Source organism: Diadema setosum, chromosome 1 (assembly GCF_964275005.1).
Source record: "Diadema setosum chromosome 1, eeDiaSeto1, whole genome shotgun sequence".
Lineage (NCBI taxonomy): Eukaryota > Metazoa > Echinodermata > Echinoidea > Diadematoida > Diadematidae > Diadema > Diadema setosum.
The window spans coordinates 26,897,500-26,914,784 of NC_092685.1; the positions used below are offsets into that span (position 1 = coordinate 26,897,500).

The following is a 17,285-nucleotide window of genomic DNA, read 5'->3' on the forward strand; positions in this document are numbered from 1 at the left end:
AAAGTTACGCACAACTTTACGAACAACTTAAATATGGCAAGCCAAGAGAGTTTCCTAATCATTGTTAATTTCAATAGCTGAAGTTGAAATTTTGCAGATGCTGATTATTCTTACATTTTAATACACGCTTTTAGTTGAAAGTGGACATATTTGCCCCAATGTAGATGACATATTGACATAAAAGGACCCCATATTTTGTTAAAATTAAAAAAAAAAAAAAAAAAAAAAAAATGGGAACACATATTGGCACTTCATGTTCCAGTCACTTGTAAAGTCATGCGTAACTTTACGAACGGCTTTATGAAACAGGCCGCGCCCAGACCAGCCTTCCCACTCCATGACTCTCCACACTACAGGGCCTTTAATTAATACAAAGCCTGACAGAACAGGAGGTAGAAGTGTTTATTGCAGGCACCTTTTCCTGTGACCCTAAAAATGCATTTCCCCTGCCTCAGATGGATTTTTGGTATCCTATCACACACGTCACAAATAGGCCAACATCGAGGGAAAACAGACCCAACGGCATGTTATGCATCAGAATATGAGTGAGAGTACCACTCAAAATATGAGTAAGAATACCCGAATACCACCTCTGAGTGGGAACAAATAATGCTGTTCTTGGTACCCTAGGGTACTAAGTAGAAATCCACCACTTTGTTCAACTATTTCATTCATTCAAATTCATGAAATTCTTCCGTCGAGATGTTTTCATTGCGACTAACTGATAAATTGCCCTACATCGACGTAAATAAGCCCTGAATTGATCAGTGTTTTAGTTTTTCATGAATTTCATGATTTTGAATAATTCCGCAGTACCCGCTGCATGCTATAAGGATTAGAACCAACACTTGCTGTCTGGCAGAAGCTCGGTGGTCTAGTGGAGATGACGCCTGCCCGGAGATCAGGAGGATGTAGGTTCAAATCCTGCTCGAGTATGTACGCCCATGATTTTTTATCATGGCTACAAACTACTAAAACACTGATCAATTCAGTGCTTAATTACGTCGATGTAGGGCAATTTGTCAGTCATTTGCAATATTTCATTCATTTTTGGCACTTTACCCTGGGCTTCCAAAAATAAATTGCAGTTAAGTTGCACAAACATGTCAAATTCATCCGTACATAATCCAGATGACGACAGAAAGAGTACCCCAAAAATCCAACAGCCATTTGTTCTTCCTTGTGGCCCTGCCAGAGAGTATTGACATGACTGGTACAAAATCACGTTAAAGGTATGTATACAATATGTGCATGTAGCTTAGCATTTATACAAAGCTTTTTTTTTTTTTTTTACAGATGCTTCAGTCAACTTTCTTCAATAATATCATGGCACCAATGCTTGTATTGTCAAATAGGACTACACTTCGCATCAAGCATCAGCTTTAAATCTTCAACAAATCCAGCATGATTAATATTGCTGCAATGTGAAGCAAAACAGAAATTATTTGTAACACATGCTTCTTTTCCTTACTGCACTCTTTTGAGTTGACAGTTGAGCTGTATTATGATTGGCATTCAAGTAGTTACATTTGGAGTAATCGTATACGCTATGTATGATATTGCTTTATGTCTTGAAGGTCTATAATTTCAAAAGCTTGAAATACATACATGTAGGATCAAAGAAAGCAACACTTGGAGCATGAGTATTTCTCCCATCAGTGAATAAATTAATGTCTTTGTGGTTTAATAATGTATAATATGTGTATGTCTGTGATGCGTGTACAGTGTAGGTGTGTGTGATATCAAGTATATGACTAAGGTTTATGAGTTACAATGTTACCGCACAGTTTGCTGGCAGAAAGTACAAACATACACAGAGAATTCACACAGGCTCCTAAATAATCCCACAGCATCCTAAAACTGGCTGAGGTCATTCATGGCATTCAATCATTTTGTGACTGAAACATCCACAAGAAGCCTTTTGCAGTAAATGCACAAGCAGGCTTAAGTCATGTCATTGTATGTTCCCTGCTTTCTCTAGAAGCAGAGACTCAGACCCTAAGCACCTTCTGATCTGGAAATTCTCCCACCTGAAGCCCCTAGCAAACTGGAGACTCAACTTTTGATCACGCACAAAGCGTTATGCCAGCAGTGACTGGCATCCTAATGTTTAGCAAATTCTAAGTGCTCTGGAATGCACAGAAATGACATACATTTCTGTGTTCAGGGTATCAACCAGTGAAAGTTCTTCAGCACATGATTTCCCTTGTATCATAGTTATTTATAACCTAAAAAACCGACATTTGCGAGAACCTTCACTCACGAAGTGACTTCAATTAACAAAAACAAGAAACAACATCATTGCAATTATGCAGCTGCGACTTTAAATTCCAGCTAACCTGGCATAGTAGAGACCATACAACATGCTACCAATAATCATATAATGACAACTGCAGCATTTGATAAACTTTATCAAAAGACCTATCTACCATATTTACTATAACCAGGTACCATGACCTAAACCTAAGAGACCCGCTCATGTGGTAATATCATAACCAAATTTGAAAGACACCATAGAGTATCTTACCAGACTTCAATTATTGCTAAAATTCACGTCACTTCATACAGCATGTTCAGCTCAGTGAGGAAGAACGTCCTGCTGTGATGACAGGTTGAAGTATACAAAATCAGTGGCATCAATGCAGCAATTTTCAACTTCCACTTTCAGTATGTCATATGATTGATGTTTCTTTTTTTTCTTTTCTTTTTTTAATCCTTCCGGTCAACCATCTCTACTGTCATTTGGATGGTATACGCGAGAGATCATGTGTCCGCCAAAGGCACCGATGTAGATGCATCGTATTCCCACATACGCACCCACCAAGCACGTCCAGCCGTACTTGGGAGAGATAAGGAGGGCCAGCCAGCCATACCAGTGACTCATTGACCACGACGTCTGCAGGGCTCGAGCCAGGGCCACCTTGAGCAGGAACAGGCTGATGATGACGCGGACGACGTCGGCCACTCGCCGGCCGCTCCACGTCGGGTTGTCACCGTTGTGGTGGCCCTGCTTGGAGCGGAGGCGGTGGTGGGCTCGCGACAGGTGAAGGATACAGAACAGCGTCAGGGGGATGTGAAATTCTATCAACTGGAAGAGTAGGATGAAGTTGAAGATTGGTTATGCTCACTAGTTGCCACGACAACACTTGCATGGATGAAAATAACGCACATAATGATGGAAGTATGTCTTGTTAATTCTTTTGCAAAGCATAATTCTTATCAATACTACAGCCCACTCCTGGTATATCGAAGTCCTGTGGACCGGCAGTTTTTTCCCTTAAGTCGAAATTTCATCATAACTGAAGAAATTAAGTATATGAAGATACATATGCGATAATTTTGGGATCTGAATTTTTACTTTGTTGAAACCAGAATATCACTATACCTGTGTTTGTTAGAACAGGAGTACACTGCATTTTAAGAATGATGTTTCCATTGTCATTACCATCATCATTATCGTTAAAAATAAAGTGCACTCCCGTTATAACGCACATGATTATAATGAAATTCCAGTTACAGCAAAAGAAATATTTAGGTCACAACATTAACCTCTATCTATTTTTTTATCGTTTATTTGTTCAGTTATATATAACAAAGTTGTGAAATAACGAAAGAAAAATGTCGGTCCCGAGGACTTCGTTATAACTGGACTCCACTGTATCATTATCTTTATTTCATTTGGCTTTGGCACGAAAATCACCACAGAAATGCATTGCATATATGTAATTATACAAAATTATAAACATCTGCATTTGCAAACTCACTCTCACAAACTCAACACACACACACACACACACACACACACACATAAATACACCTAAAATCTAGCAAATCATTTACACACTTACGTCATGGGCAAAGAAGTACATAGGGAATTTGTCCCCAATGAAGGTATCCTTCACATAGACTCCATACAGAGTGACGATACCATGTGTGTTCTCAAGGACATCTCCCAGAAACCAAGGACCTGTAGAACAAATAGAAAACAGATCAATGCTCAGATAGATCCAATCAGAATTCAATGACACCTAACAAGGGGTTGCTGGTGCTGTTCTTGGAGTTTCCTGTTGGATGGTGCCAATTTTCAACAATAATCTAAAAATTAATTTTAGGTTGCTCGCTGAAGAACGTTAAAAATAACATCTCACAACTAGCTGGGGCGCTGTCATAGTTAGTGTTGTGAAAACTTCAACAAGCTTTGGGCAATAGGAGCCTGCCACGATGCTGTAGATCATGCCAATAATCCTTTAATCTACCACCCATTGAAGACTAGTCCAGAGTATACTTGGGCAGGTGTCAATTTGACCCCCCCCCCCCCCCTTTCAGATCTCGGCCGGCGATCGGGACATAGAGCCGGAAGTCAACTACAAGATTACATGGTCATACAATAGAAAAATGTTGATTTTTTTCTAATCTATTTGTATGAGTAGCAAAGTGCGCTTAGAAACGTCAGTATGAAGCGCCATATAAATGCAATTATTATTATTATTATATTTTTTAATAAATCAATTATGCAAATTTACGCATGAAATCATATTTTCACCTATAACTCCATGAAAAAGAATGAAGGATTGTTAAATTTTTGTGTCAGAGTTCCTCAAGACACATCAAACAATTTTCTTGTAAAAAAATAGCGCAATCAAATTTGTTTTTTATTGTTTTTTAATTTCTTTGTGTTTTATTGTTTTTTCGATCTTTTGTTTTCGTTGTTTTTTGGGCCAAAATTTGTTGCAGGCACTATTTCAAGCTTATCTACATTAGAATTGATTAATTTCAATGTTCAAAAGTTGAAATAATCTAATTTATATCAATTAAACAAAAAAACACAATTTGCATTGGATTTGCACACGAAATCATGAATTTGAGCTGTTTTCGGGTTGACATGAATATGCAAAACATTGCGTAATTTCAGAACGGTGTACCCGGACGTCACAAATTTGGTCTCAAAATTTGCGGGAGACTTCAATGAAAAAAGTCATGAAACGACGCGGCAAAATCTTTGCGCGTTGCGGAATCGTGGCGCGAAATGTTGAGGGGGGGTCAATTTGACCCCCCAGTTAAAATAGGGTTAAAAGGGGGAAGGGCTTGCAAACATGCCCAAATTATCATAGTGTAGTCCGTCTTTCAGTTGAAGTTCACAGTTTTCTTTCTTTCTTTTTTTCTTTGGATATGCTTTTCCTCTATATAACCTTTCTAAGCAGCAGCAAACCATTTGATTAGCCTCATTTGGAACTCTCCCATGCATAGATGCCTGAATTTACTACCATTTGCTTTTGCACATTATATACACACAAAAAAAAGTTTCATACTGTAAAAGAGGATATTTTTGCATGAGTAAGTTTTCGCGCTTGGCGGGGTAAGACGAGTTATGCGTGTTTTTGATTCCACAGAATCAAGACATGAACTACTGGAACATATAGCAAGCAAGTATATCCATGTGCTTTTATTTTTGCGCTATTTCTGGTTGTGCAAAATGCACGAAAATTCAACACCGCAAAAATTTCCTCTTTTACAGTATTCTCCCCTCACCTATTAGCGGATAAACTGCAATGATGAGCAGACAGAAGAAGACATCGGTGGTGTGAGCAAGCAGTAAGAGTCCTGTCAGAAGGGGATAAGCTGAGGCACCTTGGATCGGGGAGTAGCCAATGAGAAGGTGGAAGTACACATCACAAGTCATTGCAAAAAATTTTCACATGTCTCATACCATAGAAACAGTTGAAAACAGACATATTACTATATAATGCAAAATATTACTATATAATGCAAATTTGATACTCTGTCATTGCCAAAAAACGTGAGCACAATGGAAAAAAATTGGTGAGAAAATGGTATTAAACCATGATGGTGACAATATCTTATTTCTATGAATATTTAGCAAGTTTAAAAAAAAAAAACTGAAAATTTGGGGCCATAATTCTGCATTTCACTGTGATCTTATTGGTCAGTGCGAGGCATCCTGGTTACCAACTGGTTGTGCGTAGACAGCTGGCGCTAAGCTTGAATGGACATCGCAGAGGTTGCTATGAGCGGACTTTCTTTTGTCAAGAGGTGAAAACTGTCTTACCTCCCTTTGATCACGACTGCGTCAGAAAGAAAACTTTAAAGGCGGTTTTCTCGAAACGCTGATTTCCTAGACCACTCAACATGGTCTCATGAAATCATCAATATTTCCACAACCGAGTGCTTTTATGAGTTGTGTTATATATATGAAATGAAAGTGGAAGAGTAAGGGAATAATGTCATGCATCTTCAGAAAATTGACCTCCCTCGACTTTCGGATCCTTTTGTTGGGGCGGATCACATACAGATTTGCAAGCTGAGAACAAAACAGCATGGAAAACTCAATCACTGCAGGGACAGAGCATACTGAAGTCATTAAACAAAGCGCCTTGTACCTAGACTCGACCTGTCTGTGTATCTTCTAACAAAGAGGAGCGGGAGAACACAGCAGCACTCAAGACCCATGATGACAGCTACAAACTGAAAAAAAAAAATAGAAGAAAATGTATCAGTGAGACAGAGTGCAATGCAGTTTATTCCTTAGTCATCTGAACAGTATTATTAGTATGATCTCTTTAGTCTTTTTATGTACATGAAGGGGGTATACTTTTTTTTAAAAGGATATTATTCACAGGGGTGAAGGTTCAGGTGTGATTTTTTTCAATTTTGTCTCCCTCTACAAATTAAATTTGTTAAAGATTGCAACTGCTGATCTGTAAATTAACAAACATGTCAGGAAAAAAAAAACAAACAGTGGGACTCGAACCAGTCACCTACTGCTTTTTCTCCTACAGCATTCATAAGTTAAGAGCGACTAACTCAGCTGCTCTCATTTTGGGCCCACTGGTACAACTATTAACATATTGCATGCAATCACGTTAGAATTTATTCTCTTGAAATATCAATCGGTGAAATAACAGCTGCTACTTTATCAAGTTTAGCATTGTGCAGTATTATATGCTGCATCATCATTCAGACATCTGATGAACATTTACCATAAAATGCTTGATTTCCTTAATGGATACTTGTAATATATCCTTTGATCATATCTTCCAGCCAAACAATGACGACACACAGAAGGAGGTAAAGCATTTTGCTCTCAATTTCTCACAGAAGTGGACAGATTACTTGCAAAGGAAAACAGATTGCTTACAAAGAAAACTGCATTCATCATGATGATAGAGGCCTGCACAAAGGGCTGGTTGGGTCTACTCCCATTCAGGGAGAACTGCTGGCTGGCTACGCCGACTCTGTCAGCTGAGTCCTGCAGAACATCATCAAATGCAAAAAAATCATCATTCTCAAGAAGGGATAAAGTGCCGACCCGAGTTTTATCATTTGACGGAAAACTGATTTGTTTTTATTTAATCTGAATTCTTGTTTTACATGACCACTAAGGAAGCGTCGAATGCTTACAAGCAAGCAACCATGAGACAGATGGTTTTAAATCCATTCTGAAGGAATAGGCCATGAGGATACAGTGCTTTGCCTAGGGGCACAACCACTGCAGGCAGCGGACTTGAACCAGGGACCTTGTGATTGATAATATGTGGTCTTATCCATTGCATCACACCAGTTTCACATAATATTGAACCCTGTCAATACAATACAATACAATACAATACAATACAATACAATACAATACAATACAATACAATACAATACAATACAATACAATACAATACAATACAATACAATACAATACAATACAATACAATACAATACAATATAATACAATACAATGCTATGAAAAGCTCAATGTTTGGGTATTATCTGACTGGTGCATTCCTTCATCTTTTCTGAGATGTTGCATGTGGGTTGTTTGAACATGTGCATATATGTTTCAAAGTATGGTAGCAAGATATTGGTTTTCAATCTACTTTACATATCATAAATAAATGTTGCACTCTTTTCTAGAGCTCATCACATTACCCATTTGGCAAAACTGGAGCAAGTCACTTAAACCAGGCAAGCACCTCTGAACATCTTGTGCATTTCATTACCAATTCACTCTTCTAACAATTATTACATGTGAAAGTACGAGCTTAAAGTGTAATCACTTTTACACAGATTACAAGCTTTATTACATTCCCAGTAATTTCCTCAACATTTCATCAAAAACTGTTCACCTAGCAAACCTCATTTCACATGCATTTCATCTTCTTACCCAAAATATGTTGGATCAGGAGATGTGGGTGTTGTTACTTAGTCTTAGATCTTGTGCAATGACATCAGTGCGACAAGTACTGAAATACATCAAATGCATAAAAACCCTTCATGCCCTTGAAGGATATTGAGCTAACATCCTTTATATTACCTTTTGTTTCTACTTCTTTTTTCTTTGTTCATTAACGGTAAACATTAGGCTTGCTTACCCTGACTGTCACTGAGATGCGATGCAGGCCGTTGCCATAGAGCTCAGGTTTCCATGGCATCACAAACAGAGGTCCCCCATCCACTGCCTCAGCCATACCCAGAGCTCTTCCATCAATCTCTACATTGGCATAACTGATTTGGTCCAGTGAAAAGACCAGAAATCTACTCTTCCCACAGGAAGAGGATACAGAAGGGGGTAGATGAAAAAAAAACAAAACAAAAAAAACAAGGGCTTTACAAAAATCCGCAACAAGAACTAATCATCACTGATTCAGAATCAGTCTGAATTCCCTGTTTAAAACAATATCTTAACCTGTTGAGGACGGATTGATTTTGCTACAACACGCATTTCCCATAGACGCTTGCCTGAGTATACTCTGGACTCGTCCTCAACTGGTTAACAAAACCATCAGACGGTGAAGTGCAATTACCCACGTCAAAGTGGCCATTTCAAAGATGTGATCATGCAGTAGCTCTTATTCTATCATACATGTATTTAATAGTTGAGGACAGACGATACAGTGAATGGCTTTGACATACTCGGAAGAACCAAAGTTTTGTTTAAATGGCACTATAAGTCTATCAACTTTTTAACCTGCTCTCCAAGAAAAGCGAAACGGGATCTTTGATAGGTTCAGGTTTTGACTCTCGCACACAGGAGACCTCCCTTTTACTTCCATTCTACATGTGCCGTAAACATGGCAACATATCAATACTCGTTCCCATCTGCCTCCTTTACCTGATGTGAGAGGAGTGTCGAATCTTGCCAACTGGTTCATGGGCGGGTGCCAGGAAGCGGGCTGCCTTGGGATTAGTGATCAGGACTATGGGCCACTGTCCAAACTGGACATCGGTGAAGGACAGCAAGTCGTGGTCGAATGCCATTATACGATACCTGTGTCATTTGAACATGGTTGTGCATCATTAAGATTTGACTGTCTGCACTGCTGGGGAGGGGGTCTTTAAAATATATCACACACCACAAGAATGGGAGCATATCAACTATTTCAGAAATCAGTGCGGTATAATGATGGATGGGTTATTGGGATAAAGAAAATAAGGAAAAAGACATTGACATTATTAAATACAAACCAGTATTAAAAATAGCTCCAAGCATTCCATGAGGGGGACAGTAATGGTTCTTATCTGAATTTGATGACACACCAAAGATAACTCATGTACAGCAGGTACAACATTTTCATTGGTGAAACAAAATGAGTAGCACGGCTCAAAACAATACAGAGTAAAAAAAATCTCTGAATCATCACTGAATAATTGCACAGTATCGATTTCAGTAGTTCCTAAAACAGAAAATTTCACTCATGACAAACAGGAAATCTGACTGTGCTGGACCACAGCATTCCAACAGAGTCTGGAAATATATCACTGTAGTCTCAGCAAAGAGGACAAGCACTATCACTGATTCCTACAAAAGTTCTTCCTACTCAGAATGAAACTTGCGAAATACATACTCACTTCCTGTGTTTCCTCCAGTCTGCTAGCTCTAGTTCAAGACTGTTGTACCGCTGCAAGGCGTACATCTCATTCACCCCTCTTTTGGTGTCTAAATCATGAAGGTGCCCGCACAAGTATGCAATGCCATTACTACATTGGGGGGGGGGGGGGGAGGTAAGGAAAAACAAGGCAGGAAAATAACAGGAGTGAGGTAAAATAATTTTTTTTTTTTAAACAGTTTGGAGGAACTTCTTCCAGTATGGAATTGTTACAAGGATATACAATGTATGTACAAAAACAAACAAACAAAAACAAAACAAAAATCCTACATCCAATATCCAATATCCATTACGATTCCCATCATATTTTAATACCGTAAAAGACCTCCATGAGTAGTACATGAATCTGATTCTTCTCAGAACATGAAATAGATATTAGCAAACAAAGAGCTGCTCTGTGGCATAGGTCATGGAGCAAATAAAGACAACAGAGAAACATATTTATATTGCACACAAGATTTTTAATCTGAGCAGCTTACCTTAATATAGTATGAAACTTAGAGGGCGCCAAAATGACATTCGTTGGATAATGTCCAAAGAAGATGGTGTGGTTGCTTGGTGTTGCCAGAGACCTGTCTGTGAGAGCCTGAATTCTGTGTAAGTCCAGCTGGTGTTTGGGAGCAAAACATGCAAGACTTTTCATCCACATACGGTATAGTTTGCAAATACTCTTCTGGTGATTGTTGGAAAGACTTCGTTGATTGATTGCTTATATGAGACAAATAAAATCATCTGCAATATGTGGATTTTCTTTCTCTTTTGTGTAGAAAGCTGCTTACTCCTAACTGTTAGTACTGACAAGTGAAATAGAAAGAGCATTGTACAGTCTGGAGAATTTCTTTTTGGGGTGCGAGGGTGGAGGCTGCGATTCCTATGGCATTGAACATGCTCCAGATGTTTCTGCTCCTACTGAATAGTATCAACATTAAAGGGAAGGTAAACCCAAAAAGCAATGTGGATTGAGTGAAAGCAGCAACATTAATAGAACACATCAGTGAAAGTTTGAGGAAAATCGGACAATCGATGCAAAAGTTATGAATTTTTAAAGTTTTGGTGTTGAAACCGCTGGATGAGGAGACTACTAGAGGATATGACATATGAGTGGACAACAATTCAAAGAAAATATAAAGGAAATTCAACAAAAATTCACTTTTCTAGAATTATGAAAGAGCAATGGACCAACCTCTTTCAGAAAGCAGGGGGAATAATTGCTACCCCTAACATATGTCAATATCAAGTTGATGGAATTTGTAATTTTCATGAAAAATGGATTTTTGTAGAATTTTCTTCATATTTTCTTGGTATCGTTGTCCACTCGTACGTCATAACCTCTAGTAGTCTCCTCGTCCAGCGGTTCCAACACCAAAACTTTAAAAATTCATAACTTTTGCATCGATTGTGCGATTTTCTTCAAACTTTCACTGATGTGTTCTACTAATGTTGCTGCTTTCACTCAATCCACATTGCTCTTGGGGTTTATCTTCCCTTTAAGCTCTGTTAAACATCAGTATCATCACTTATATATTCATACTGTCTCTTTGTCAACCATTTAAACACAGAAACTTTCAATCAAGCAGTGCACTCACATCGTCCAGGATGCCAAAGAAGTTGAACGGCCTCTTGAGTCCAATGTGAGGGAGGGCCTCTGCATAGATGAAGGAGTACGTCCCGAATGGAAGCTGCAGTTCATGCAGGAAAGACTGGTCTCCTTTGGCTCCAAGCACAGAGTATTGTCTGAAGGAAACCAATCACAGAACAAGAAATCTGCTTTCATACAAAGTTAAACTTCATTCCATCTTCAAAGTCACAACACTTTTAGCTCCCCCATTTCAATGAAATTTTATGCACAGGTGACATTTAAGTGTAGCACCAGAACATAGTGTACATTACGTACATACCTTGCATTTTTTTTTTTTTCGGTAACTATGCCATTACATATTTTCAACTGTAGCATGTACACTGCCATAACTTTATATATTGCCTCTGCCAATGAACACAATCCACTGACATGCCTTACACTACAGTCTCTCACTTGCTTACAAGCTTGAACACATTATCTGCATTTGATGATAAAACCACTGGGTTCATGACAAACGAAAGTCAGAGATTAAGTGTTCTTACAGTGTACTTGTTGAATTTTACACAGTAGAGAAGAGGGAAATGTATAATTGAATCACAGGAAGCAACTTCTATTTCCTATTTGAAAAATAATGGACTTAATAAAACTGGGGGATATTACCACTACAGATCACGAGATGCTTGGAAAATTCTTTACCAGGTAAATGTAAGACAGTATGCAAAATAAAGACAGAATGGTGATAAAATGTGAGAAGAGATATTTGCCACAAAAAGAAAATTTGAACGTAAACTCACCAATATGAAGAATGCTATCACCATTTGAATGTGAGTACATCACCTGATATGGTGTCTGATGGGCATTTCAAAAATAGCTTCTGGTCACGTTTGCCACAATGCTTGCATAATACTCCCGATCTCACACAAAATGTCACTATGGTTGTCTGCTTTTCTTCATATAAAAGCAATCTGCACATGTCAAATTGAGGTAAATCTAGAACACTGTGTTCTGACTCATTATGCAAGACAGGGGCAGTCCCTGCCTATCTATTCAAATTCAACAAAAATCACACCTTTGTTGATCTTAAGTTTTTTTTTTTTTTTTGGGGGGGGGGGGGTTGTGAGTTTTTTTTTGTAACAAGAAGACAACTAGGGAGCATTATTCGACACTTGTCATCGAATCAAATGACAAAGAATTATACATTGGATGACAATAAGATGCAATGCAAGATGACGTTTTAAATACAGTCTTAAGTGTCTCCTGTTTGCTAAATTTTGCCAAGATTTCACTGATATATTGCTATATGACAAGCATGATTCAAGACAACTTCCTTGTTGATTTCTCAAGTGAAATGATGGAATACAAAGCCAAACAAGACAAACCTGAAAAGATTGTTGGTATGCTCAGCTGATGGAACATTGAAATTATCTGTAAGAGAGACAAATAAACAAATAAAGGACACAGACGATCAAGCTATGTTTAAATGCATGCATCTCCTTATCAATCCTGACTGGATCATACTTCCATTTTCAGGGAGAAGTGAGCTAACTCATTCAAATTAGGCATGAATACACAAAAATATGTACAATTAGCAAGATCTAGTAAACCATTTCTGTAATTTATTACAATTTATGGATGTTTCTTTTCCTACAGCCGAGAAATGAAACATTTAATTCACTGCTCCCTTCCATTAAGTTTCATGGGCAGGAATTTGGTTAATTGTTGCTACATAGGGCAAGCCTCCGGCAAGCTTTAATTGTGGTTGTTAAGGGCAACTTTTGTGAACAAAGCATGCATAAAATCTAAAAACATTACAAAACCGGTCTATTGTTAAATGCGGAATTTGGCCATCATTCTTAAAACATATTCTCGCAATCAGAACTAATGTTGGGCTTTGGAAGAAATTCATGCACATGCCATTGGAAAGTTAGGCTATCGTGAAAGGGTCATGACCCTAAATATAGTGAACAGCTCCTGTTGGAAGCCAAACCTTACCATGGTTCCCTCTGACATCCAGCCAGATCATGGAGTAGGGTAGCTTTGCCTCTTGCAGGACTTTGTGGTACATCAGCCAGTCCTCGATGTTCTCCGAAGAATTTGGTGCTCCGTCGGTCAGGTCGCCTGCAGGAAAGACCATGGAACATCAGCTGAATAAGGAATCATTATTAACGTTCTGTTACAAATATATAATTTAGAAAGAGACAATCTTCACACAAACTTCTGATCTGCAACATCTGATTTTTTTTTTCATTTGGTCTTCTACTGTTCTTATTCACATCAGTCCTGTTTGCTTACTAAAGTTGTGCATTTGACATTGACCAAGCCACGATTTTGACAGAATGGCATGTTTGAAAGTGACAGACAAGTATAAAAAGCTTTGCTCATTCAGGGACTTGTAACTTTCACACACCGGTTGCAAGAACAAGCGTCGGCTGAATGATCTTGAGATAATCGGTGCAGAAGATTCGGAAGTCTCTCACCCTGGTAGCCTTGTTTACGTTTGGCACACTTGTGAGGTGCATATCAGATATCTGGAAGAAACGAGAGGAAAGTTGAAAACAGTACAATGTGGATGGCAAATTTCATTGTATTAGCACATTCATTATACTCAGAGAGTTTCTATTAAGACAACTGATGGTGCGTACTGTAATTATGACTACTAATCTATGACTACTACGAAAAGAAAAACAAAGCAAAACAAAACAAAAGATCAGGTAAGGACATACCGTGGCTCAACACTTGCTCTGTGACACCAGGGCAGAAAGGGGAAAGAAAAGAACCTACCATCTTTTTCTTTTTTTATTCATTCCACATGCACTATATAGTATGAAGGATGTCATTTAAAGAACAATTGGTCCATACAAGGACGTGATCCTTCTCATTACTAGTTGATCACAGTTCGATACCAGTTCAATGATGAAGCAGGGCCGCAAAATTTCATAATGAAATGCAAGAGGTAGGGATTTAATCAAAATCACAGAACTGGTCAATAGATAATTTTTCATTTTCACATAGTAACTACCACCACACTACAAGTAAACTACAAGTAAACAACAAATAAACAACATCCCATGTGCCTTACAAGTGGAATCAATTTCACTGGATATAGTCTATGCAATCATGTCAGCCCCTGGGCCTAGTGATCAACCATGTTCACTTTTTAGGTCACAATCATTCCCTGAATAAATACACTACATGCCATCATAGCAACTGCTACCAGAGAATTTATCTGAACAAGAAAGCCATCATTCACAAGTAACAATATCAATACATCGGACACTAAAATTTGAGCAAAATTAGACCATTTTCAATCTAAATTTTATATTTCAGTGCAGCATCTCTCATAAAATTCTAGTGTCCAGTGGGAAGTTCTAGATGTCTATGACACCTCTCTCTTGTAGATTTTTTCCATTTCCTTTCTATGTAAAAATGGTCCAAGCTGTTAGATGCTACATGCTAACTTAGCATTAAAATCACAGAATATTTTACCACAGTGCAACTTTGAAATGCTACTTTTGGAACATTTTATAGAAGCCTGACTCATCTCCGTCCATACTACTTCAAACTGCAATGAACAGACATTTTGTATTAACACTTCTTCCACCACTACTGACCCATAAAAAAGACCGACATCTCGTATCATAAAAAATCCACCACATACCTGCACAAACCAAAATAGGTTATCTTGGCCAGGTCCTGGGTATGGTGCAAGGTCAGATCGGGGGTGTGGAGGACCCTTGTATTGCACAGGAATGGTGAAGTAGTGAACAGCCTTTGCAATGACACAGCACGCCACAACTGCCATCACTAGCACGGCACATGCCGAGGCGGTTTTACTTTGGATTTGCCACATGACGACTCACAGACTCGAGGCACTGCGTTTGACAACTACTGTCGGGCCTATAAATGCACAGAAGAGCGAGGACACATAACATCAAGACAATAATGGAAGGGATATAGCTTGATTTCTATCAAGCAAGCTGAAGTGTAGACATTAAGGATTTAGTTACTGATGCAGTATGTTGATGTATGCTGATGCCATTTCTGTACAGGAGAGTCCCGTCATAACAAAGTCCTCATACAGGACCGGCAGTTTTCTTAATTGTAATATGAAAATTTCACTAAAGCTAAACATTAATGTAGAATAAAGTCTAGATAGTTATTCTGAAGTCTGGGACCTGAATTTTTACTTTGCTGTGATAAGAACTGTGTTATACCGGTATAAACTGTGTTTGTTAAAACAGGAGTGTACTGGACATTGTTGCCACATATGGGAGCTCAACTCACGAAATCTCACTCTCCGCTCTAAAATGGTTGTTTGTTCACAGTACCGGAGGCAAGAGCAAGTGGAGAGTTAGGTCCCAAGTGAGTGCAGTGCAGTGGTGGGAAAATCTTCTTGTTCATTATTTCCTTCTTGTCAGTGATACAGGAAGTAAGATCTAAAATTTTACCGGCACTGCAGTAGACAAGGTCAAGGAGGGTGCCATCCAACCCCCGAAGTCCCACCTCAACAATACAAATGACGTTTTAGAATTACTAAAGCCACATCTCTCAAGCAATTAGCTACAAATGATGACATAAATGGTATCCCGGGGTACCAAACAAAAATCAGCCATTTTGTTGAATTATTTATTTTTTTAAAAAGGTTGTACCCTGGGTGCCAAAAAGAGGAAATTATTTTGGTGCTGGAGCTAGCACGCGCTAGCTACTGCACTGCACTGCACTAAAGCACACAACGCGGTTACCCGGGGTACTACGGTACCCCGGGGTAATGCGTGATGCATCAAATATCAAAAAGAGCCAATTCAGCTGTTTGTGTAAATAAAAACATACATGAATGTACAATTGTAGATTGGAATCATACCAGCAGCAGAGCTAGCTGCAGACTGTAGATGTAATATCACTTAAATAAGATCTACCGACAAAATACTTTAAAAAGTGCACCGGCAGATGCTCGATTGAAGTCCACCGCACAGTTGCTCATAAAAGCATGCACTACTAGTAGTATAGTTGCATGTCCAACACATCGACACCCTAATATTTTTATATCAATAGTCTATAGATACTTAAAATATCTCATAATTTGCCTGAAATTTTACTTCATGTAAAGAAAATACTCTGAATTTACAACCACACAATGAAAATGCAATTTGCGGTACATGCTCAAAGATAACTGCTTCGAACGCGTGGATTGTTAGTTTGATACGCTCTTGCGCCGTATTTTGAAACCAACACCCCTACCCTCTATAGACAATATGCATGAAATGCATGTAATGCTTTTCCTATGTACATTTATAATTAATCTACGGTATCATTGTTTTGCTGTTGATAATCTTGTTTATTATCAGGTTTTTCAGTAATATTTTGACATCTTCAAATCCCTAGTGAAGAATGCAAAACCACTGCGCGTAGTTGCATGCGTGAAAGTTAGTTCTTTATGTGCAATGCAATAAATAGAGGGGTATCGATTTCAATGTACAGTGTCGATATGTTGGACACCTACATGTAGGCCAGAATTCACAAAGGTGGTACAATTGTACAATCTTGTCTATGGTTTAAGACTGTAGTTTTGTATGGGGCGTCAAGTGTCGCATGGCCTATTTTGTAACAATATCAGTCATTTCATCGACGAAATGTTCATTTCGTTACGAAATTATAATATCGTCGACGAAATGACTGATTTGGTAACGAAATAGTTCTATTCCATGTGACACTTGGCACCCCATACAAAACTACGGTCTTTGTCCATGGTTTAAATCATGGACACGATTGTATCACCTTCATGAATTCGGGCCCAGCCAGATTCTAGTAGCATG

At 38.5% G+C, this 17,285-nt stretch overlaps 1 protein-coding gene across 1 annotated transcript; it reads right to left on the reverse strand.

Annotated features, from left to right (window-relative positions):
- Positions 1–2,397: 2,397 nt before the first annotated feature.
- On the reverse strand, positions 2,398–15,322 carry LOC140228476 (transmembrane protein 62-like). Its single transcript, XM_072308730.1, has 14 exons — positions 15,131–15,322; positions 13,880–14,000; positions 13,465–13,590; positions 12,852–12,897; positions 11,480–11,627; positions 10,373–10,500; positions 9,856–9,984; positions 9,119–9,274; positions 8,379–8,541; positions 7,157–7,267; positions 6,380–6,483; positions 5,530–5,675; positions 3,849–3,967; positions 2,398–3,088 (listed from the first exon to the last, which is right to left on the reverse strand). The coding sequence occupies exons 1-14, from the start codon at positions 15,320–15,322 to the stop codon at positions 2,723–2,725; spliced, it is 2,055 nt and encodes a 684-aa protein (XP_072164831.1). The 3' UTR covers positions 2,398–2,722.
- Between the last annotated feature and the right edge of the window lie 1,963 nt (positions 15,323–17,285).

Bases quoted from the DNA above. Each gene is read 5' to 3' on its own strand.
- LOC140228476 (XM_072308730.1), bottom strand. From the start codon at position 15,322: ATGTGGCAAATCCAAAGTAAAACCGCCTCGGCATGTGCCGTGCTAGTG. The intron at 13,591-13,879 runs GTGTGTGAAAGT...TCTTTCCTGCAG, and splicing joins GACGCTTGTTCTTGCAACCG to GCGACCTGACCGACGGAGCA. The intron at 9,985-10,372 runs GTAAGCTGCTCA...CCCCCAATGTAG, and splicing joins AAGTTTCATACTATATTAAG to TAATGGCATTGCATACTTGT.